This window comes from Zophobas morio, unplaced genomic scaffold, assembly GCF_036711695.1.
Source record: "Zophobas morio isolate AGI-343-1 ecotype UQ-CSIRO unplaced genomic scaffold, CSIRO_AGI_Zmor_V1 ptg000018l, whole genome shotgun sequence".
NCBI classification, from domain to species: domain Eukaryota; kingdom Metazoa; phylum Arthropoda; class Insecta; order Coleoptera; family Tenebrionidae; genus Zophobas; species Zophobas morio.
The window spans coordinates 2,063,983-2,084,934 of NW_026972123.1; the positions used below are offsets into that span (position 1 = coordinate 2,063,983).

The 20,952-nt window shown below is 34.4% G+C and overlaps 6 protein-coding genes across 9 annotated transcripts; all 6 read left to right on the forward strand.

Annotated features, from left to right (window-relative positions):
* The first annotated feature begins 498 nt into the window (after positions 1-498).
* Positions 499-2,063, forward strand: LOC135130915 (antichymotrypsin-2-like). The gene is made up of 3 exons (XM_064058376.1): positions 499-1,371; positions 1,432-1,582; positions 1,632-2,063. The coding sequence occupies exons 1-3, from the start codon at positions 514-516 to the stop codon at positions 1,859-1,861; spliced, it is 1,239 nt and encodes a 412-aa protein (XP_063914446.1). The 5' UTR covers positions 499-513; the 3' UTR covers positions 1,862-2,063.
* Positions 2,064-2,571: 508 nt separating this feature from the next.
* On the forward strand, positions 2,572-6,164 carry LOC135130962 (antichymotrypsin-2-like). Of its 2 annotated transcripts, none has more exons than XM_064058452.1 (4): positions 2,572-2,650; positions 4,674-5,579; positions 5,636-5,786; positions 5,838-6,164. In XM_064058452.1, exons 2-4 carry the CDS (start codon positions 4,722-4,724, stop codon positions 6,065-6,067), a joined length of 1,239 nt encoding a protein of 412 aa, XP_063914522.1. In that variant the 5' UTR covers positions 2,572-2,650; positions 4,674-4,721; the 3' UTR covers positions 6,068-6,164. The 2 variants fall into 2 exon arrangements, with proteins under 2 accessions (XP_063914522.1, XP_063914523.1); XM_064058453.1 differs by lacking the exon at positions 2,572-2,650 and adding an exon at positions 3,911-4,453.
* A 1,418-nt stretch (positions 6,165-7,582) lies between these two features.
* LOC135131002 (antichymotrypsin-2-like) lies at positions 7,583-9,119 on the forward strand. Its single transcript, XM_064058495.1, has 3 exons — positions 7,583-8,519; positions 8,575-8,725; positions 8,780-9,119. Exons 1-3 carry the CDS (start codon positions 7,662-7,664, stop codon positions 8,932-8,934), a joined length of 1,164 nt encoding a protein of 387 aa, XP_063914565.1. The 5' UTR covers positions 7,583-7,661; the 3' UTR covers positions 8,935-9,119.
* Positions 9,120-9,280: 161 nt separating this feature from the next.
* Positions 9,281-11,358, forward strand: LOC135131001 (antichymotrypsin-2-like). The gene is made up of 4 exons (XM_064058494.1): positions 9,281-9,445; positions 9,823-10,670; positions 10,727-10,877; positions 10,927-11,358. Exons 2-4 carry the CDS (start codon positions 9,837-9,839, stop codon positions 11,154-11,156), a joined length of 1,215 nt encoding a protein of 404 aa, XP_063914564.1. The 5' UTR covers positions 9,281-9,445; positions 9,823-9,836; the 3' UTR covers positions 11,157-11,358.
* A 520-nt stretch (positions 11,359-11,878) lies between these two features.
* Positions 11,879-15,491, forward strand: LOC135131074 (antichymotrypsin-2-like). Of its 3 annotated transcripts, none has more exons than XM_064058601.1 (4): positions 11,879-11,961; positions 13,942-14,847; positions 14,904-15,054; positions 15,106-15,491. In XM_064058601.1, exons 2-4 carry the CDS (start codon positions 13,990-13,992, stop codon positions 15,333-15,335), a joined length of 1,239 nt encoding a protein of 412 aa, XP_063914671.1. In that variant the 5' UTR covers positions 11,879-11,961; positions 13,942-13,989; the 3' UTR covers positions 15,336-15,491. The 3 variants fall into 3 exon arrangements, with proteins under 3 accessions (XP_063914671.1, XP_063914673.1, XP_063914672.1); XM_064058603.1 differs by having other exon boundaries at positions 15,112-15,491; XM_064058602.1 differs by having other exon boundaries at positions 11,943-11,961; positions 13,955-14,847.
* A 1,138-nt stretch (positions 15,492-16,629) lies between these two features.
* LOC135130761 (uncharacterized) lies at positions 16,630-20,534 on the forward strand. Its single transcript, XM_064058180.1, has 6 exons — positions 16,630-17,851; positions 17,907-18,057; positions 18,112-18,259; positions 19,084-19,942; positions 19,999-20,149; positions 20,201-20,534. The coding sequence occupies exons 1-6, from the start codon at positions 16,994-16,996 to the stop codon at positions 20,428-20,430; spliced, it is 2,397 nt and encodes a 798-aa protein (XP_063914250.1). The 5' UTR covers positions 16,630-16,993; the 3' UTR covers positions 20,431-20,534.
* The last annotated feature ends 418 nt before the right edge of the window (positions 20,535-20,952 follow it).

A 20,952-nucleotide genomic window follows, 5' to 3' on the forward strand; every position in this document is an offset into this window, starting at 1 on the left:
CCACGCAAGCGTGAATCGCTTGGAAGACTTGCTCTCTGATATTTGGGGAAAGTATTGATTGGTCCACTATAATTTTTATATAACGCACAACTCTGTCATCGTAGGTACAAAAAAATCTAGGGATTTCTGAGGTGAGTTACTCGTAACGCTGCTTTCGTAAAGATAATGAAGCATCACATCATAATTCAGCAGCTTTCTAAAGATGATGAAAAGTTTTATGACCAAAAAGAACTGTCTGTAGAAAAGCCGAGAAAAGCTTCTTCCAAACGTAGCGTAGGCTGAAAATGATACGGACTTTTTATTTCGATTTAGGGTTGACAAATCAGAATTACTTAAGTACACAGTGTTAATTTCGTTAACAACGCAACTAATTCCTCCGTGAATTTAATTTGTTTTAAATTCATCAACTCCATGTGTCCCGTAAATTTCCAAAGTTAGTTAGTTTGAATTGCTCTGCAATTGCAGCTATTAACAACAGTGCGAGGAGCATTCTTCAGTGTTAAATGATTTTTGATGGCTTCCAGTGAAGATTTTACCAAAGAAATTCTCCAAGGAAATGCCGCCTTCACCAACAAGATTTACAAAATCCTTTCCCGGACACCCGGAAATGTGTTCTTTTCTCCGTTCAGTCTTCACATTGTCATCGCCATGGCGTACCAAGGATCCAGAAACGAGACACTAGAAACCATCCAAAAAGTACTTCAAATTCCTGACCCCTTAAACACAGCCATTGGTTACCAAGAAATAACGCGCAACTTGACATCATTAAAAAACGTCCTTTTACACACTGCTTTCAAAATTTACCTTCGAAAAGAATTTAAACTTTTATCCTCATTCGAAAACACGGTCAAAAAATATTTTGACTCGGAAGTGGAATCCCTGGATTTTGATCAAACGAGCGCAACGGTCAAAAAAATAAACGAATGGGTCTCTGAAAAAACACACGGAAAAATCGAGGATATCGTGGATGACGATTTGATAGCTTCTACTTCTTTGCTTCTTCTTAACGCGATATATTTTAAAGGCAGCTGGGATATACCTTTTTCTGAACGTAAGACTAAGGTGAGAAATTTTTATCTGAACGAACAGGATGTGGTGAAAGTGCAAATGATGGATGGTCGGAAATATGTTTTTTACAAGTACAATAAACAATTAAAGTCTCAAATTCTCGCTTTGCCATATGAGGGTGAGGAGATCTACATGGTGATCTTCCTACCAGTATATAAAAATGGAATTGGAGAACTGGAAGCTCTACTGTCTGAAATGAATCATAGTGAAATTTTCAGTCGATTGGATTATACGGCAGTGGATGTGTTTTTACCAAAATTTAAATTCGAGACGACCATGGAAATGGATGACTTGATGAAAGAGGTATGTGTGCTGATGGTATCAGCGAGGTAAAATTGTCCATCAGTTTGTGATTTTTTCTAGATTGGACTTGAAGTGATTTATGACGAAGACAAAGCCGACTTTAGAGGGACGATCGAACTCGAGGAGGGGGAGAATTTGTGTGTAACTAAAATACTTCAAAAAGCTTGTATTGAGGTTAACGAAAAGGGGTCAGAAGCTGTTGCTGCTTCAGGTACATGTACTAATCAACTGCTAAAAGATCGTACTAATGTTTAGTATAGTTGTAGGAGAGAGTGTTCTGGTAAGCAACCCACCAATAAAACGAGAAATTTTGAAGTTTATTGTGGACCATCCTGCGGTTTTTATGATTGTTGCCGGATTGTTTGAAAAACCAAACGTTTTATTTTATGGAAGACTGGCCCACCCTGAAGAAGCAGTAAGGAGGGATGTCTTGAGTAATTTCGTGAATTTCATGAGAAAACCCTTCAAAACTATAAACCGAATTTTCTAAATGTGCTAAAACATCCACTCAACTGCAAACCAACTAAGATTAATTTTGTTTCTTTGCTGAAATCTAAAACAGGCTGTGTATATTTAAAGATAATGTGATATTCAAAGCATGTGTTGAGAATTAAAATGTTTCAAATATTTATTGTTCATATAGTATATATTTACACGATATTTATGATATTATATACCATATTCGTGTAGCAAATCGTACTTTTGTTACTATAATTGTAGAAATGAAAATTAAAATAAAAAAGTGTTCAGAGGTAATTTTATTGTGTACAATCGTTTTATAATTTACAAAACTGTTATAACAGTTGTCTAATTTGGTGCAAAAATATAAAACAGAAATGATATGCTTTTTCGCGCTTACCTCGAAAATATAGTTATCCTTCTCTTATAAGAGATACAAGGTATTTAATTTTCTAGCAATTGTTGAACCAGCTGTTCAGGAGATGTTTCTTTCTTTGAATGTTGATTCAAGTATATCTTTTTGTTAAAGTAATCTGCAAAAATGAATATTATGAACTGGTAGATCAAATTTTAAACCAATTTTTTCACAATATAGTTTGAACAAATCTGACAATGTTGATTCGTCACATTACAAAGATCTGCATCTCAATCTACAACTGAACTGTCAGTAATAAAAGTAAACGCAATTCCACGCAAGCGTGAATCGCTTCGAAGACTTGCTCTCTAGTGTTTAATGAAAGTATTGACTGGTTCGGTGTCATTTTTGTAAAACCCACAACACTGTCATCGTAGGTATAAACAAAATTTAATAATATCTTGGGTGAGTTAAAACTGCTTTCGTAAAAATAATGAGGCAAGACTTGATTATTTACTTTAGCAGCTTCCTAAAGATGATGAGAAATTTTACCACCAAAAAGAACTCTGTATAGACTACCCGAGAAAAGTTTCTTCTAAACGTAGAGACTTTTTTTTTATTTGTATTTATGTGTTGTGTATTTAACAGTTTAGATATTTTTTTTAATGTTTGACAGTATCGTTCTGCTTGACCATTTGTGGCTGGATGTAGAAGAATTTTTAACCATAATAACTTCTGGCCATGTGGATGTGGCATCAACAAGAATTAGAAAATGATGGTTGTAAATAATATAATAATATATAGAATAATTATAATATTACCATGTAAGACATGTTTTTGAGTATCGGGTTACTCAAGATATACCGATGTATATTAAGAAAAAATTAAAGCCAAATATTAAGCCCCGCACATACCTGCCCTGATCTAAATAGTAATGAAGCTTTTTCATTCGTTGGCAGAGCTAGGGGCGAAGCCTAATTGCAAAATTAATATTTCCTTACAAAAATTTACAATTTTAAACGTGTTTTAAGTTTCTAAGAATAAAAAAATTAGTACATTTGAGATCGGGTGGGTGGGCGGGTTTATATTTCCGCTTTTTTTCTTAAACATTGTATTCTTTGAACAACACAATACTCAAAAACATGTTTTTAATTTCTTGTAAAGAAATAAGTATTTTGCAGTTAAGCTCCGCCCCCTTGGTTCACGGCGAATAAAAAATCATTACAATAGAGACAGGGCGGGTGGGCGGGCTTACATTTTGCCTTTTTGTTTTAATATGTGTAGACTTCTTTTCACAACATGAAACTTAAAACATGTTGGAAATGGAAAATTTGTATAAGGAAATGTCGATTTTGCAATTTCACCATTTTAACTATGTTCTGAGTTTCTTGGTGCGAAAAGATGGCTACGTATATTAAGAAAAAAAAGACAAAATATAAAAAAAAAGCCCATGAAATCCAAAAGAGGAAGTGTGTGGGGTTAGTTTTAACTTTTCCTCTAGATTCAAATGTTTATCAATATAAAACCCCCTTTTTGTCCAATAAAATGAGTAATCAGGAGAAAAACCGGGTGGGTGGGCGGGGCCATCTTGAATTTTTATAAGTAGATTCGACTACACGACAAATTAAAATTCAATTTCCATCCAATAAAATGAGTAACCAAAAAGAAAACCGGGTGGGTGGGCGGGGCCACTTTGATTTTTTTAAGCCTAGTTCGTCATTTGACGCAGTAAAATTCGGTCTTCATCTAATCAAAAGAACCAGTGAAATTCGAAAGCGAAGGTGGGTGGGATTAGTTTTGCCGTTTTTGCCTAGATTCCATAGATTATTACCAGAAAATCCTCTTTGTGTCCAACAAAATGACCAAGTAGGTTGCAGGGCCATTTTTAATTTTTTTTTAAGGATACATTGGACAAAATATAATTCAATTTTCATCTCATAGTTAAAACAACAAACCAATGAAATACAGATGCGCAGTTGGGTGGAGTTAATTTTAAATACATTTTTACCTATTTTCTATTGCTTGTGATATAAAATCCACAACCAATAACTTGAGTGATTAATTTCATTGGCTCTTAATTGAAGACGAATCTCATCTCGACAAATATGATATTCTGTAACACACAAGAGTGAAATTATTTTATATGGTTTGTGGATTTTCTGGACAATGTTTTACAAATTTAATAAAACACATTTTTTGTGTTTATTTAATAAGTATAACGATTTAGTTTCTACCAGATAAAATTCCACGTTATTAATATTAAGACAGGTAATATTATTATGTTATTAACACTGTTATAATTTTGAATGCATATATCAAATTCTGTTGTATGTTGACCATTTTTTATAAACAACTCTCAACTACTGTAGTTGATCTCTATATTTTCGTCGTTTTTTAAAATCAAAAATATTTCTTCCTTCATCAACTTACCATGACCTCAAACTGTGTCCCGAAAATCTCCAAAGTTTGAATTTTTCTGCACTTTCAGCTATTAACAACAGTATGAGGAGCATTCTTCAGTGTTAAATGACTTTTGATGGCTACCAGTCAAGATTTTACCGAGGAAATTCTCCACGGAAATGCCGCCTTCACCAACAAGATTTACCAAATCCTTGCCCGGAAACCCGGAAATGTGTTCTTTTCTCCGTTCAGTCTTCACATTATCATCGCTATGGCGTACCAAGGATCACGAAACGTGACTTTAGAAACCATCCAAAAAGTACTTCAAATTCCTGACCCCTTAAGCACAGCCATTGGTTACCAAGAAATAACGCGCAACTTGACATCATTAAAAAACGTACTTTTACACACTGCTTTCAAAATTTACCTTCGAAAAGAATTTCAACTTTTATCCTCATTCGAAAACACGGTCAAAGAATATTTTGACTCTGAAGTGGAATCCTTGGATTTTGATGAAACGAGCGCAACAGTCGAACAGATAAACGAATGGGTCTCTGAAAAGACACACGGAAAAATCAAGAATATAGTGAATGACGATTTGATAGCTTCAACCTCTTTGCTTCTTCTTAACGCGATATATTTTAAAGGCAACTGGGCTGTACCTTTTTCTGAAAATAAGACTAAGGTGAGATATTTTTATCTGAACAATCGCGATGTGGTGAAAGTGCAGATGATGGAAGGTCGGAAACATGGTTTTTACAACGACAATAAACAATTAAAGTCTCAAATTCTCGCTTTGCCGTATGAGGGTAAGGAGATCTACATGGTGATCTTCTTACCAGAAGATAAAAATGGGATTGGAGAACTGGAAGCTCTACTATCTGAAACGAATCATACTGAAATTTTCAAGCAGTTGAATGTTGTAACAGTGGATGTGTCTTTACCAAAATTTAAATTCGAGACGTCCATGGAGATGGACGACGTGATACAAGAGGTACGTTCTGGTGGTATCAGCGAGGTAATTGTGCATCAACTGGTGATTTTTTCTAGATTGGACTTGAAGTGATTTATGACGAAAATGAAGCCGATTTTAAAGGGATGATCGATCTCGAAGAGGGAGAGAATTTGTGCATAACAAAAATACTTCAAAAGGCTTGTATTGATGTTAACGAAAAAGGATCAGAAGCAGCTGCCGCTTCAGGTACATGAACTGTTAATGTCTAATGGAACATGGTACTAATGTTTGGTATAGTTGTAGGGGCGATTGTTCTGTATTCTAGCAAAAGAAGTAAACCGAAAATTTTTAAATTTGTTGTGGACCATCCTGCCGTTTTTATGATTGTTGCCGGATTGTTTCAAAATCCAAACGTTTTATTTCGTGGAAGACTGTCCCACCCTGAAGAAGTAGCAAGTAGTGATATTTTGAGTGATTTGGGAAATTTCATGAGAAACCCCTTAATAACCATAAACCGAATTTTCTAAATGTGCTAAAACATCCCCTCGCTAGATTGGGCATCCTTTCAGATGCAAACTTAATAAAACGAACTAAGATCAACTTTGTTTCTTTGTTCAAATCAATACAAGCTATGTATTTTTATAAAATATTGTTTCTTATTATTTAGGTAACCTACTCTCACTTCTTACGTCCTCATGATATTTTCTAAATTAAAAAATTAAAAAACCAAATTTTCCAGTATAATAGAAATTTACACTTTATACATTTATAAAAAATTTATTATAACGTATTTTATATACCACATTGATGTAGTAAATCGTATTAAACTTATTATAATTGCAGAAATGAAAATTAGGATAAAAGAATATTCAACAAAAAATAACAAAAATTATAATAATAATTAACAAAAACAAGACCAATTCATAAAGCACAAGTACAGGAACACTTTATTTTATAAAATTGATGAGTTGGAGGGATGATTAGGTAAATTTTGGTAAGCATTTCACAATCTACACTCTACTTTCGGAGACTCATCTGGATCTGCAAATAAACTAATTCATAAAAAATAACTGTATTTTTGTTGTAACAAGAAATTGGAATAGGTCACACCAACTGAAAAATTGACAAGTTAAATGGATTTAAATTTAGTGCAAATTAGTTATTTTCGTAAAGTGGAAGATTTAAGATGATTACTTCAAAAATGTACCATTTTAAAAAAGTTTCTTGTTGTCGAAAAAATGTTACCCCGCCCACCCACCCTATCTCAATTGTGATGACTTTTTTTATTCGTTGTGATCAGATCGAGGGGCGGGGCTTAATTGCAAGGTCTATATTTGTCTACAAGGATTTCGAAATTAAATTCCGCTCCGTTGGTTCTCGACGATTAAAAAAAATCGTCACTATTGAGACAGGGTGGGTGGGCGGGGCTTATATTTTGCCATTTTTCTTAATATACATAGTCGTCTTAAAACATTTATATAAGGAAATATCGATTTTGCAATTAGGCTCTGCCCGATAAATACAAAATCCATATTTCCTTGCAAAAATGTACCATTTTAACCATGTTTTTTTCTTGTTGTCTCTATTGGAGCATTGTTCTGTTAGACGATAAACTATTATTATTACTATTGTTATTATTAAAAATTCTCATCAGGCGTTACGCACAGGTATGCTTATTATAGATAATTTAATGAACCATCTTTTACAAAACGTTGAACCAAAGTTGAAACATAAATTTGCTCTTTGTTTTGGCAACTTTTACTTTCACAAATATATTTGCTTGTGGAAGAAATAATTCGTTTCCCAATTATCAGGTATCAATTATTGTTTTCCGAAACTTTTTTCTAGGAATCATTGCCGTAAAAATGTTTTGGTGATGTTATAGACAGATGTCAGCACTATGTAAAAAATGCCAATTTTCGAGTGTAGAATATTTTTAGGTCGCAATAAAAAATAGTCTGCCAAGAGCTATATTTAGTTGCGAAATACACAGAAGTTGTAATTTTGGAGAAATTTATTTTTAAATTGAAGTCGGTAGCGGCTAGTGCGTGTGCAGAATTCTTATAATTTCGACTATCGACACCAGTGCTAAAACTGGTCTTCCGTGTAAAATCATTTTAAATGTCTTCTGATCAAAATCATGTCCAAGAAATTATCCAAGGTAACGTCGCCTTCACCAACAAACTTTACCAAATCCTTTCCCGGAAACCCGGAAATGTTTTCTTTTCGCCGTTCAGTCTCTACGTTATTCTCGCCATGGCCTATCAAGCAACAGGAACCGAGACACTAGAAAGTATCCAAAAAGTGCTCGAAATTCCTGACCCTTTAAATACGGCCATTGGTTACAAACAAATAATCCGCAACCTGACATCGTTAAAAAATGGGTTCTTACATACAGCATTCAAGATCTACCTCGACAAAGAAAAACAACTCTTGCCGTCATTTGCAAGTACCGTTAAAGAGTACTTTGACTCAGAAGTCGAACTCGCCGATTTTAAAAAACCAACGGAAACCGCAAAAACGGTAAACGAATGGGTAGCCGAAAAAACACACGGAAAAATCAGACAGATCGTCACCGAAAGATCCGTTGAGTCTTCTTGTCTGTTTCTTCTTAACGCGCTCTATTTTAAAGGCGACTGGGATTCACCCTTTTCTGAAAATAAAACTCGAGAGATGCCTTTTTATTTGAATGACGAGAGCGTGGTGCAAGTGCAGATGATGACGGGTATAAAAAACGCTTCCTACAAGTTCGACGAACAACTGAATTGTCAAATTTTGGTTTTGCCTTACTGTGATAACGGGATCAAGATGGCTATCATACTACCAGAGGAGAAAAATGGGATTGGAAACCTGGAAGCTGCGTTGAGTCAGATGAATCTTAGCGAAATCTTCACTAACTTGCGTCGAAGAAAAGTGGACGTGTCTTTACCGAAGTTTAAATTCGAGACGTCCATCGAGTTGAACGATGTTGTAAAAGAGGTATGTCTTGGTAGGGTCGATGTGGTGGTTGTGTATAAACTGGTGACTTTTCTAGATGGGGCTTGCCGTGATGTACGACGAAGTGAACGCCGATTTTAAGAAGATGATAAGATTAGGCGTCGGACAAAACGTATACGTTAGTAAAATACTGCAAAAGGCTTGTATTGAGGTTAACGAAAAGGGGGCAGAAGCGGCCGCGGTTACAGGTATGTGTTCTGATCATACTCGAATACAAGATCGTGCTAATGTTTGAAGTTTAGTTATAGAAATGCAAGTCGAAGTATGCTGTACGGACGTGGTAAAGTCAAATTATAAGTTCGTTGTGGATCATCCTGCGATTTTCATGATTGTTGCCGGAAAGCCTAAAAACACAAACATTTTGTTTTATGGAAGGTTGTACCACCCAAAGTACTAATTAAGAAGAAATGCAACGCAGTGAAGCAAACTGATTTGATTCGTATGTACTAAATGGTCTCAAGTTAAAGATCAACTACATGTCGTTTTTGGTTATTTTGATACGTAAAATTGAAGCAAACAGACACTCTTGTTTTATAAAAAAATATATAATTGGATTTATTTTAAATAAATTGGTACGAGACATCTTTTTCTTAAACTAAATTCTTATATCGATTTTTGTATGTTACCGTAATAGCATTCACATGAAGAATAGTTAATTTATTGGTCATAATCACCAATTAACAACGTTATAATTTGGATTCGCAACTTCAAAAATTGTTTGTTTTTAATCAAAATGTCACTATACAACTGGACTGCCAGCAATAAAACAAGACAATTCCACGCAAGCGTGAATCGCTTGGAAGACTTGCTCTCTGATATTTGGGGAAAGTATTGATTGGTCCACTATAATTTTTATATAACGCACAACTCTGTCATCGTAGGTACAAAAAAATCGAGGGATTTCTGAGGTGAGTTACTCGTAACGCTGCTTTCGTAAAGATAATGAAGCATCACATCATAATTCAGCAGCTTTCTAAAGACGATGAAAAGTTTTACCACCAAAAAGCGCTGTCTGTAGAAAAGTCGAGAAAAGCTTCTTCTAAACGTAGCGTAGGCTGAATATCATACAGACTTTTTTATTTAACGAATCAGAATTACTTAGGTACACAATGTTAATTTCGTTAACAACGCAACTAATTGTGGATTTAATTTGTTTTAAATTCATCAACTCAATGTGTCCCGCAAATTTCCAAACTTGGTTAGTTTGAATTGTTCTGCAATTGCAGCTATTAATAACAGCGTGAGGAGCATTCTTCAGTGTTAAATAACTTTTGATGGCTTCCAGTCAAGATTTTACCAATGAAATTCTCCAGGGAAATGCAGGCCTTCACCAACAAGGTTTACCAAATCCTTTCCCGGCCACCCGGAAATGTGTTCTTTTCTCCATTCAGTCTTCACATTGTCATCGCCATGGCGTACCAAGGAGCCAGAAACGAGACACTAAAAACCATCCAAAAAGTACTTCAAATTCCTGACCCCTTAAGCACAGCCATTGGTTACCAAGAAATAACGCGCAACTTGACATCATTAAAAAACGTCCTTTTACACACTGATTTCAAAATTTACCTTCGAAAAGAATTTAAACTTTTATCCTCATTCGAAAACACGGTCAAAAAATATTTTGACTCGGAAGTGGAATCCCTGGATTTTGATCAAACGAGCGCAACGGTCAAAAAAATAAACGAATGGGTCTCTGAAAAAACACACGGAAAAATCGAGGATATCGTGGATGACGATTTGATAGCTTCTACTTCTTTGCTTCTTCTTAACGCGATATATTTTAAAGGCAGCTGGGATATACCTTTTTCTGAACGTAAGACTAAGGTGAGAAATTTTTATCTGAACGAACAGGATGTGGTGAAAGTGCAAATGATGGATGGTCGGAAATATGTTTTTTACAACGACAATAAACAATTAAAGTCTCAAATTCTCGCTTTGCCGTATGAGGGTAAGGAGATCTACATGGTGATCTTCCTACCAGTATATAAAAATGGAATTGGGGAAATGGAAGCTCTACTGTCTGAAATGAATCATAGTGAAATTTTCAGTCGATTGGATTATACGGCAGTGGATGTGTTTTTACCAAAATTTAAATTCGAGACGACCATGGAAATGGATGACTTGATAAAAGAGGTATGTTCGAGTGGTATCAGCGAGGTAATTGTGCATCAATTTGTGATTTTTTCTAGATTGGACTTGAAGTGATTTATGATCCAGTCAAAGCCGACTTTAGGGAAACGATCGAACTCGAGGAGGGGGAGAATTTGTGTGTAACTAAAATACTTCAAAAAGCTTGTATTGAGGTTAACGAAAAGGGGTCAGAAGCTGTTGCTGCTTCAGGTACATGTACTAATCAACTGCTAAAAGATCGTACTAATGTTTAGTATAGTTGTAGGAGAGAGTGTTCTGGTAAGCAACCCACCAATAAAACGAGAAATTTTGAAGTTTATTGTGGACCATCCTGCGGTTTTTATGATTGTTGCCGGATTGTTTGAAAAACCAAACGTTTTATTTTATGGAAGACTGGCCCACCCTGAAGAAGCAGTAAGGAGGGATGTCTTGAGTAATTTCGTGAATTTCATGAGAAAACCCTTCAAAACTATAAACCGAATTTTCTAAATGTGCTAAAACATCCACTCAACGGCAAACCAACTAAGATTAATTTTGTTTCTTTGCTGAAATCTAAAACAGGCTGTGTATATTTAAAGATAATGTGATATTCAAAGCATGTGTTGAGAATTAAAATGTTTCAAATATTTATTGTTCATATAGTATATATTTACACGATATTTATGATATTATATACCATATTCGTGTAGCAAATCGTACTTTTGTTACTATAATTGTAGAAATGAAAATTAAAATAAAAAAGTGTTCAGAGGTAATTTTATTGTGTATAATCGTTTTATAATCTACAAAACTGTTATAACAGGTGTCTAATTTGGTGCAAAAATATAAAACAGAAATGATATGCTTTTTCGCGCTTACGTCGAAAATATGGTTATCCTTCTCTCATAAGAGATACAAGGTATTTAAATTTCTAGCAACTGTTTACTTTGAAGGGAATTGTTGAACCAGCTGTTGAGGAGATGTTTCTTTCTTTGAATGTTGATTCAAGTATATCTTTTTGTTAAAGTAATCTGCAAAAATGAATATTATGAACTGGTAGATCAAATTTTAATCCAATTTTTTCACAATATAGATTGAACAAATCTGACAATGTTGATTCGTCACATTACAAAGATCTGCATCTCAATCTACAACTGAACTGTCACTAATAAAACTAAACGCAATTCCACGCAAGCGTGAATCGCTTCGAAGACTTGCTCTCTGGTATTTAACGAAAGTATTGACTGGTTCGTAACTTTTGTATAACCCACAACACTGTTATAATTGGTACAAACAAAATTTAATGATATCTTGGGTGAGTTAAAACTACTTTCGTAAAAATAATGAGGCAAGACTTCTTAAAGGTAATGAGGAATTTTACCATCAAAAAGAACTTTGTGTAGACAACCCGGGAAAATTTTCTTCTAAACGTAGAGACTTTTATTTTTGTATTTATGTGTTGCATATTTAACAGTTTAGATATTTTTTTTAATGTTTGACAGTATCGTTCTGCTTGACCATTCTTGGCTGGATGTCCTGGTGCAATCATCCGTTGTTTAATACCATTCCGTTGACAAAATACTCTAAATTTATTGGATTTGAAGATAGTTGCATTGTCACTAACTAATATTTCTGGTAATCCAAGATTTGTCGTAAATGATATATGGTGCTCGCTGATGTAGGAGAATTTTTAACCATAATTACTTCTGGCTATTTGGATTTGGCATCAACAAGAATTAGAAAATGATGGTTGTAAATAATATAATAATATATATAATTATACTGATATTACCATGTAAGACATGTTTTTGAGTATCGGGTTACTCAAGGAATGCCGATGTATATTAAGAAAAAATTAAAGCCAAAGGTTAAGCCCCACACATACCTGCCCTGATCTAAATAGTAATGAAGCTTTTTCATTCGTTGGCAGAGCTAGGGGCGAAGCCTAATTGCAAAATCCATATTTCCTTACAAACATTTACAATTTTAAACGTGTTTTAAGTTTCTAAGAATAAAAAAATTAGTACATTTGAGATCGGGTGGGTGGGCGGGTTTATATTTCCGCTTTTTTGGAAATGTCGATTTTGCAATTTTACCATTTTAACTATGTTCTGAGTTTCTTGGTGCGAAAAGATGGCTACGTATATTAAGAAAAAAAAGACAAAATATAAAAAAAAGCCCATGAAAACCAAAAGCGGAAGTGTGTGGGGTTAGTTTTAAGTTTTCCTCTAGATTCCAATGTTTATCAAAATAAAACCCCCTTTTTGTCCAATAAAATGAGTAATCAGGAGAAAAACCGGGTGGATGGGCGGGGTCATTTTGAATTTTTATAAGTGCATTTGGCCACACGACAAATTAAAATTCAATTTCCATTTAATCAAATAAGCCAAAGAAATTCACTTCTTCACTTTTAGATCCCACCGTTCTTCAATATAAAATACACTTTTCGTCCAATAAAATGAGTAACCAAAAAGAAAACCGGGTGGGTGGGCGGGGCCACTTTGACTTTTTTAAGCCTAGTTCTTCACTTGACGCAATAAAATTCGGTCTTCATCTAATCAAAAGAACCAATGAAATTCGAAAGCGAAGGTGGGTGGGATTAGTGTTGCCGTTTTTGTCTAGATTCCATAGATTATTACCAGAAAATCCTCTTTGTGTCCAACAAAATGACCGAGTAAGTTGCAGGGCCATTTTTAATTTTTTTTAAGGATACATTGGACAAAATATAATTAAATTTTCATCTCATAGTTAATACAACAAACCAATGAAATACAGATGCGCAGTTGGGTGGAGTTAATTTTAAAGACGTTTTTATCTATTTTCTGTTGCTTATTATATAAAATCCACAACCAATAACTTGAGTGATTAATTTCATTGGCTCTTAATTGAAGACGAATCTCATCTCGACAAACTAGATATTCTGTAACACACAAGAGTGAAATTATTTTATATGGTTAGTGGATTTTCTGGACAATGTTTTACAAATTTAATAAAAAACATTTTTTGTGTTTATTTAATAACTATAACGATTTAGTTTCTACCAGATAAAATTCCACTTTATTAATATTAAGACAGGTAATATTATTATGTTATTAACATTGTTATAATTTTGAATGCATATATCAAATTCAGTTGTATATTGACCATTTTTTATAAACAACTCTCAACTACTGTAGTTGATCTCTATATTTTCGTCGTTTTTTAAAATCAAAAATATTTCTTCCTTCATCAACTTACCATGACCTTAAACTGTCTCCCGAAAATCTCCAAACTTTGAATTTTTCTGCACTTTCAGCTATTAACAACAGTATGAGGAGCATTCTTCAGTGTTAAATGACTTTTGATGGCTACCAGTCAAGATTTTACCGAAGAAATTCTCCACGGAAATGCCGCCTTCACCAACAAGATTTACCAAATCCTTGCCCGGAAACCCGGAAATGTGTTCTTTTCTCCGTTCAGTCTTCACATTATCATCGCTATGGCGTACCAAGGATCACGAAACGTGACTTTAGAAACCATCCAAAAAGTACTTCAAATTCCTGACCCCTTAAGCACAGCCATTGGTTACCAAGAAATAACGCGGAACTTGACATCATTAAGAAATGTACTTCTACACACTGCTTTCAAAATTTACCTTCGAAAAGAATTTCAACTTTTATCCTCATTCGAAAACACGGTCAAAGAATATTTTGACTCTGAAGTGGAATCCTTGGATTTTGATGAAACGAGCGCAACAGTCGAACAGATAAACGAATGGGTCTCTGAAAAAACACACGGAAAAATCAAGAATATAGTGAATGACGATTTGATAGCTTCAACCTCTTTGCTTCTTCTTAACGCGATATATTTTAAAGGCAACTGGGCTGTACCTTTTTCTGAAAATAAGACTAAAGTGAGATATTTTTATCTGAACAATCGCGATGTGGTGAAAGTGCAGATGATGGAAGGTCGGAAACATGGTTTTTACAACGACAATAAACAATTAAAGTCTCAAATTCTCGCTTTGCCGTATGAGGGTAAGGAGATCTACATGGTGATCTTCTTACCAGAAGATAAAAATGGGATTGGAGAACTGGAAGCTCTACTATCTGAAACGAATCATACTGAAATTTTCAAGCAGTTGAATGTTGTAACAGTGGATGTGTCTTTACCAAAATTTAAATTCGAGACGTCCATGGAGATGGACGACGTGATACAAGAGGTACGTTCTGGTGGTATCAGCGAGGTAATTGTGCATCAACTGGTGATTTTTTCTAGATTGGACTTGAAGTGATTTATGACGAAAATGAAGCCGATTTTAAAGGGATGATCGATCTCGAAGAGGGAGAGAATTTGTGCATAACAAAAATACTTCAAAAGGCTTGCATTGATGTTAACGAAAAAGGATCAGAAGCAGCTGCTGCTTCAGGTACATGAACTGTTTACATCTTATTGAACATGGTATTAATGTTTGGTATAGCTGTAGGGGCGATTGTTCTGTATTCTAGTAAAAGGAGGAAACAGAAAATTTTTAAATTTGTTGTGGACCATCCTGCCGTTTTTATGATTGTTGCCGGATTGTTTGAAAATCCAAACGTTTTATTTTATGGAAGACTCTCCCACCCTGAAGAAGTAACAAGTAGTGATATTTTGAGTGATTTGGGAAATTTCATGAGAAACCCCATAATAACCATAAACCGACTTTTCTAAATGTGCTAAAACATCCCCGCGCTAGATTGGGCATCGTTTCAACTGCAAAGTTATTAAAACGAACTAAGATCAACTTTGTTTTTTTGTTCAAATCAATACAAGCTATGTATTTTTATAAAATATTGTTTCTTATTATTTAAGTAACCTACTCTCACTTCTTATGTCCTCATGATATTTTCTAAATTAAAAAATTAAAAAACCAAATTTTCCAGTATAATAGAATTTTATACATTATACATTTATATAAAATTTATTATAACGTATTTTATATTCCACATTGATGTAGTAAATCGTATTAAACTTATTATAATTGCAGAAATGAAAATTAAGATAAAAGAGTATTCGACAAAAAATAACAAAAATTATAATAATAATTAACAAAAACAAGACCAATTCATAAAGCACAAGTACAGGAACACTTTATTTTATAAAATTGATGAGTTGGAGGGATGATTAAAGCAAATTTTGGTAAGCATTTCACAATCTACACTCTACTTTCGGAGACTCATCTGGATCTGCAAATAAACTAATTCATAAAAAATAACTGTATTTTTGTTGTAACAAGAAATTGGAATAGGTCACACCAACTGGAAAATTGACAAGTTAAATGGATTTAAATTTAGTGCCAATTAGTTATTTTCGTAAAGTGGAAGATTTAAGATGATTACTTCAAAAATTTACCATTTTAAAAAAGTTTCTTGTTGTCGAAAAAACTATATATATTAAGAAACAAAGGCAAAATGTTACCGCGCCCACCCACCCTATCTCATTTGTGATGATTTTTTTTATTCGTTGTGATCCAAGAGGGCGAAGCTGAACTGCAAAATCATTAGTTCTCTACGAGAAATTAAAAACTTGTTTTTGGATATCAGATCAAGGGGCGGGGCTTAATTGCAAGATCCATATTTGTCTACAAGGATTTCGAATTGAGACAGGGTGGGTGGGCGGGGCTTATATTTTGCCATTTTTCTTAATATACATAGTCGTCTTAAAACATTTAAAATGGAAAATTTATATAAGGAAATATCGATTTTGCAATTAGGCTCCGCCCGATAAATACAAAATTCATATTTCTTTGCAAAAATGTACCATTTTAACCATGTTTTTTTCTTGTTGTCTCTATTGGAGCATTGATCTGTTAGACGATAAACTATTATTATTACTATTGTTATTATTAAAAATTCTCATCAGGCGTTACGCACAGGTATGCTTATTATAGATAATTGAATGAACCATCTTTTACAAAACGTTGAACCAAAGTTAAAACATAAATTTGCTCTTTGTTTTGGCAACTTTTACTTTCACAAATATATTTGCTTGTGGAAGAAATAATTCGTTTCCCAATTATCAGGTATCAATTATTGTTTTCCGAAACTTTTTTCTAGGAATCATTGCCGTAAAAATGTTATGGTGATGTTATAAACAAATGTCAGCACTATGTAAAAAATGCCAATTTTCGACTGAAGAATATTTATAGGTCGCAATAAAAAATAGTCTGCCAAGAACTATATTTAGTCGCGAAATACACAGCAGTTGTAATTTTGGAGAAATTTATTTTTAAATTGAACTCGGTAGCGGCTAGTGCGTGTACAGAATTCTTATAATTTCGACTATCAACACCAGTGCTAAAACTGGTCTTTCGTGTAAAATCATTTTAAATGTCTTCTGATCAAAATCATGCCCAAGAAATTCTCCAAGGTAACGTCGCCTTCACCAACAAAATTTACCAAATCCTTTCCCGGAAACCCGGAAATGTTTTCTTTTCGCCGTTCAGTCTCCACGTTATTCTCGCCATGGCCTATCAAGCAACAGGAACCGAGACACTAGAAAGTATCCAAAAAGTGCTCGAAATTCCTGACCCTTTAAATACGGCCATTGGTTACAAACAAATAATCCGCAACCTGACATCGTTAAAAAATGGGTTCTTACATACAGCATTCAAGATCTACCTCGACAAAGAAAAACAACTCTTGCCGTCATTTGCAAGTACCGTTAAAGAGTACTTTGACTCAGAAGTCGAACTCGCCGATTTTAAAAAACCAACGGAAACCGCAAAAACGGTAAACGAATGGGTAGCCGAAAAAACACACGGAAAAATCAGACAGATCGTCACCGAAAGATCCGTTGAGTCTTCTTGTCTGTTTCTTCTTAACGCGCTCTATTTTAAAGGCGACTGGGATTCACCCTTTTCTGAAAATAAAACTCGAGAGATGCCTTTTTATTTGAATGACGAGAGCGTGGCGCAGGTGCAGATGATGACGGGTATAAAAAACGCTTCCTACAAGTTCGACGAACAACTGAATTGTCAAATTTTGGTTTTGCCTTACTGTGATAACGGGATCAAGATGACTATCATACTACCAGAGGAGAAAAATGGGATTGGAAACCTGGAAGCTGCGTTGAGTCAGATGAATCTTAGCGAAATCTTCACTAACTTGCGTCGAAGAAAAGTGGACGTGTCTTTACCGAAGTTTAAATTCGAGACGTCCATCGAGTTGAACGATGTTGTAAAAGAGGTATGTCTTGGTACGGTCGATGTGGTGGTTGTGTATAAACTGGTGACTTTTCTAGATGGGGCTTGCCGTGATGTACGACGAAGTGAACGCCGATTTTAAGAAGATGATAAGATTAGGCGCCGGGCAAAATTTATTCGTTAGTAAAATACTGCAAAAGGCTTGTATTGAGGTTAACGAAAAGGGGGCAGAAGCGGCCGCGGTTACAGGTATGTGTTCTGATCATGCTCGAATACAAGATCGTGCCAATGTTTGAAGTTTAGTTATAGAAATGCAAGTCGAAGTATGCTGTACGGACGTGGTAAAGTCAAATTATAAGTTCGTTGTGGATCATCCTGCGATTTTCATGATTGTTGCCGGAAAGCCTAAAAACACAAACATTTTGTTTTATGGAAGGTTGTACCACCCAAAGTACTAATTAAGAAGAAAGATCTACCACATGTTGTTTTTGGTTATTTTGATACGTAAAATTGTGGTAAACAGACACTCTTATTTTATAAAAAAATATATAATTGGATTTATTATAAATAAATTCGTACGAGACATCTTTTTCTTAAACTAAATTCTCATTTCGATTTTTGTATGTCACCGTAATAGTATTCACATGAAGAATAGTTAATTTAATGGTCCTAGCCACCAATTAACAACGTTATAATTTGAACTCGCAACTTCCAAAATTGTTTGTTTTTAATCAAAATGTCAATATACAACTGGACTGCCAACAATAAAACAAGACAATTCCACGCAAGCGTGAATCGCTTGGAAGACTTGCTCTCTGATATTTGGGGAAAGTATTGATTGGTCCACTATGATTTTTATATAACGCACAACTCTGTCATCGTAGGTACAAAAAAATCTAGGGATTTCTGAGGTGAGTTATTCGTAACGCTGCTTTCGTAAAGATAATGAAGCATCACATCATAATTTAGCAGCTTTCTAAAGACGATGAAAAGTTTTACGACCAAAAAGAGCTGTCTGTAGAAAAGTCGAGAAAAGCTTCTTCTAAACGTAGCGTAGGCTGAATATCATACAGACTTTTTTATTTGACGAATCAGAATTACTTAGGTACACAATGCTAATTTCGTTAACAACGCAACTAATGTGGATTTAATTTGTTTTAAATTCATCAAATCAATGTGTCCCGAAAATTTCCAAAGTTGGTTAGTTTGAACTGTTCTGCAATTGCAGCTATTAACAACAGTGTGAGGAGCATTCTTCAGTGTTAAATAACTTTTGATGGCTTCCAGTCAAGATTTTACCAACGAAATTCTCCAAGGAAATGCCGCCTTCACCAACAAGATTTACAAAATCCTTTCCCGGACACCCGGAAATGTGTTCTTTTCTCCGTTCAGTCTTCACATTGTCATCGCCATGGCGTACCAAGGAGCCAGAAACGAGACACTAAAAACCATCCAAAAAGTACTTCAAATTCCTGACCCCTTAAACACAGCAATTGGTTACCAAGAAATAACGCGCAACTTGACGTCATTAAAAAACGCACTTTTACACACTGCTTTCAAAATTTACATTCGAAAAGAATTTCGACTTTTATCCTCATTCGAAAACACGGTCAAAAAGTATTTTGACTCTGAAGTGAAATCCCTAGATTTTGATCAAACGAGCGCTGCGGTCAAAGAGATAAACGAATGGGTCTCTGAAAAAACACACGGAAAAATCGAGGATATCGTGGATGACGATTTGATAGCTTCTACTTCTTTGCTTCTTCTTAACGCGATATATTTTAAGGGCAAATGGGCTGTACCATTTTGTGAAAATAAGACTAAAATCAAGTGTTTTTATTTGAACGATCATGATGTGGTGAAAGTGCAAATGATGGAAGGTCGAAAAGATGGTTTTTACAAGTACAATAAACGTTTAAAGTCTCAAATTCTTGCTTTGCCGTATGAGGGTGAACAGATCTACATGATGATCTTCTTACCAGAAGATAAAAATGGAATTGGAGAACTGGAAGCTCTACTATCTGAAACGAATGATATTCAAACTTTTAATGAATTGAATTTTTTAGTAGTAGATGTGTCTTTACCAAAATTTAAATTCGAGACGACCATGGAAATGGATGACTTGATAAAAGAGGTATGTTCGAGTGGTATCAGCGAGATAATTGTGCATCAATTTGTGATTTTTTCTAGATTGGACTTGAAGTGATTTATGATCCAGTCAAAGCCGATTTAAAGGGGATGATCGAACTCGAAGAGGGAGAGAATTTGTGCGTAACTAAAATACTTCAAAAGGCTTATATTGATGTTAACGAACAAGGATCAGAAGCGGCTGCTGCTACAGGTACATGTACCAATGAATTCTTATAGAAAATCGTACTAATGTTTGGTATAGTTCTAGGAACGATTGTTCAGGTATCTAGCAAAGGAAGAACAATAAAACCTTTGAAGTTTGTTGTGGACCATCCTGCCGTTTTTATGATTGTTGCCGGATTATTTGAAAAACCAAACGTTTTATTTTATGGAAGACTGTCCCACCCTGAAGAAGTAACAAATAGTGGTATCTTGAGTGATTTCGCAAATTTCATGAGAAACCCCTTAATAACTATAAAGCGAATTTTCTAAATGTGCTAAACATCCACTCGCTGGCTGTGCATTCTTACAAAACTTTTTTTACATGAAAAACTATAATTGTAGAAATGAAAATTAAAATAAAAAAGTGATCAGAGGAGGTATTTTATTGTCTGTAATCGTTTTATAATTTACAAAATTGTAATAACAGAAATTTCTTGCTCTTACCTTGAAAAAACGGTATCCATTTCTCAATAGGTAGTATTTAATTTTCTACTTTATGCAATCAAATCAGGAAAGATTGTCGAATAACTGTTTAGTTTTAAGGCTTTTAGTAAAGAAATTATCCCTTTCTTAATTCAAACTTTTGTTTAGTCAACATCTTATTCCCTATAAAATTGTTCACTAAAAAATATTTGGAATAATCTAACAAATTAGAACCTCGACTATAATTTTCAAGTTTTTAAATATTACTTTTTAGTTATTATATTAAACCAAGAGGTCAGAGCACATTTCATTACTTTCGTACTTGAGTTATGGTCATTTTCAGTCAACTTGGTTGTAACTTGTTTTAAT

Coding starts and splice junctions, on each gene's coding strand:
- LOC135130915 (XM_064058376.1), top strand. CDS start 514: ATGGCTTCCAGTGAAGATTTTACCAAAGAAATTCTCCAAGGAAATGCC. Junction 1,372..1,431: donor TGGATGACTTGATGAAAGAG/GTATGTGTGCTG, acceptor GATTTTTTCTAG/ATTGGACTTGAAGTGATTTA. Junction 1,583..1,631: donor AGAAGCTGTTGCTGCTTCAG/GTACATGTACTA, acceptor TGTTTAGTATAG/TTGTAGGAGAGAGTGTTCTG.
- LOC135131074 (XM_064058601.1), top strand. CDS start 13,990: ATGGCTACCAGTCAAGATTTTACCGAAGAAATTCTCCACGGAAATGCC. Junction 14,848..14,903: donor TGGACGACGTGATACAAGAG/GTACGTTCTGGT, acceptor GATTTTTTCTAG/ATTGGACTTGAAGTGATTTA. Junction 15,055..15,105: donor AGAAGCAGCTGCTGCTTCAG/GTACATGAACTG, acceptor TGTTTGGTATAG/CTGTAGGGGCGATTGTTCTG.
- LOC135130962 (XM_064058452.1), top strand. CDS start 4,722: ATGGCTACCAGTCAAGATTTTACCGAGGAAATTCTCCACGGAAATGCC. Junction 5,580..5,635: donor TGGACGACGTGATACAAGAG/GTACGTTCTGGT, acceptor GATTTTTTCTAG/ATTGGACTTGAAGTGATTTA. Junction 5,787..5,837: donor AGAAGCAGCTGCCGCTTCAG/GTACATGAACTG, acceptor TGTTTGGTATAG/TTGTAGGGGCGATTGTTCTG.
- LOC135130761 (XM_064058180.1), top strand. CDS start 16,994: ATGTCTTCTGATCAAAATCATGCCCAAGAAATTCTCCAAGGTAACGTC. Junction 18,260..19,083: donor GGAAGGTTGTACCACCCAAA/GTACTAATTAAG, acceptor TAAATAACTTTT/GATGGCTTCCAGTCAAGATT. Junction 19,943..19,998: donor TGGATGACTTGATAAAAGAG/GTATGTTCGAGT, acceptor GATTTTTTCTAG/ATTGGACTTGAAGTGATTTA.
- LOC135131002 (XM_064058495.1), top strand. CDS start 7,662: ATGTCTTCTGATCAAAATCATGTCCAAGAAATTATCCAAGGTAACGTC. Junction 8,520..8,574: donor TGAACGATGTTGTAAAAGAG/GTATGTCTTGGT, acceptor TGACTTTTCTAG/ATGGGGCTTGCCGTGATGTA. Junction 8,726..8,779: donor AGAAGCGGCCGCGGTTACAG/GTATGTGTTCTG, acceptor TTTGAAGTTTAG/TTATAGAAATGCAAGTCGAA.
- LOC135131001 (XM_064058494.1), top strand. CDS start 9,837: ATGAAATTCTCCAGGGAAATGCAGGCCTTCACCAACAAGGTTTACCAA. Junction 10,671..10,726: donor TGGATGACTTGATAAAAGAG/GTATGTTCGAGT, acceptor GATTTTTTCTAG/ATTGGACTTGAAGTGATTTA. Junction 10,878..10,926: donor AGAAGCTGTTGCTGCTTCAG/GTACATGTACTA, acceptor TGTTTAGTATAG/TTGTAGGAGAGAGTGTTCTG.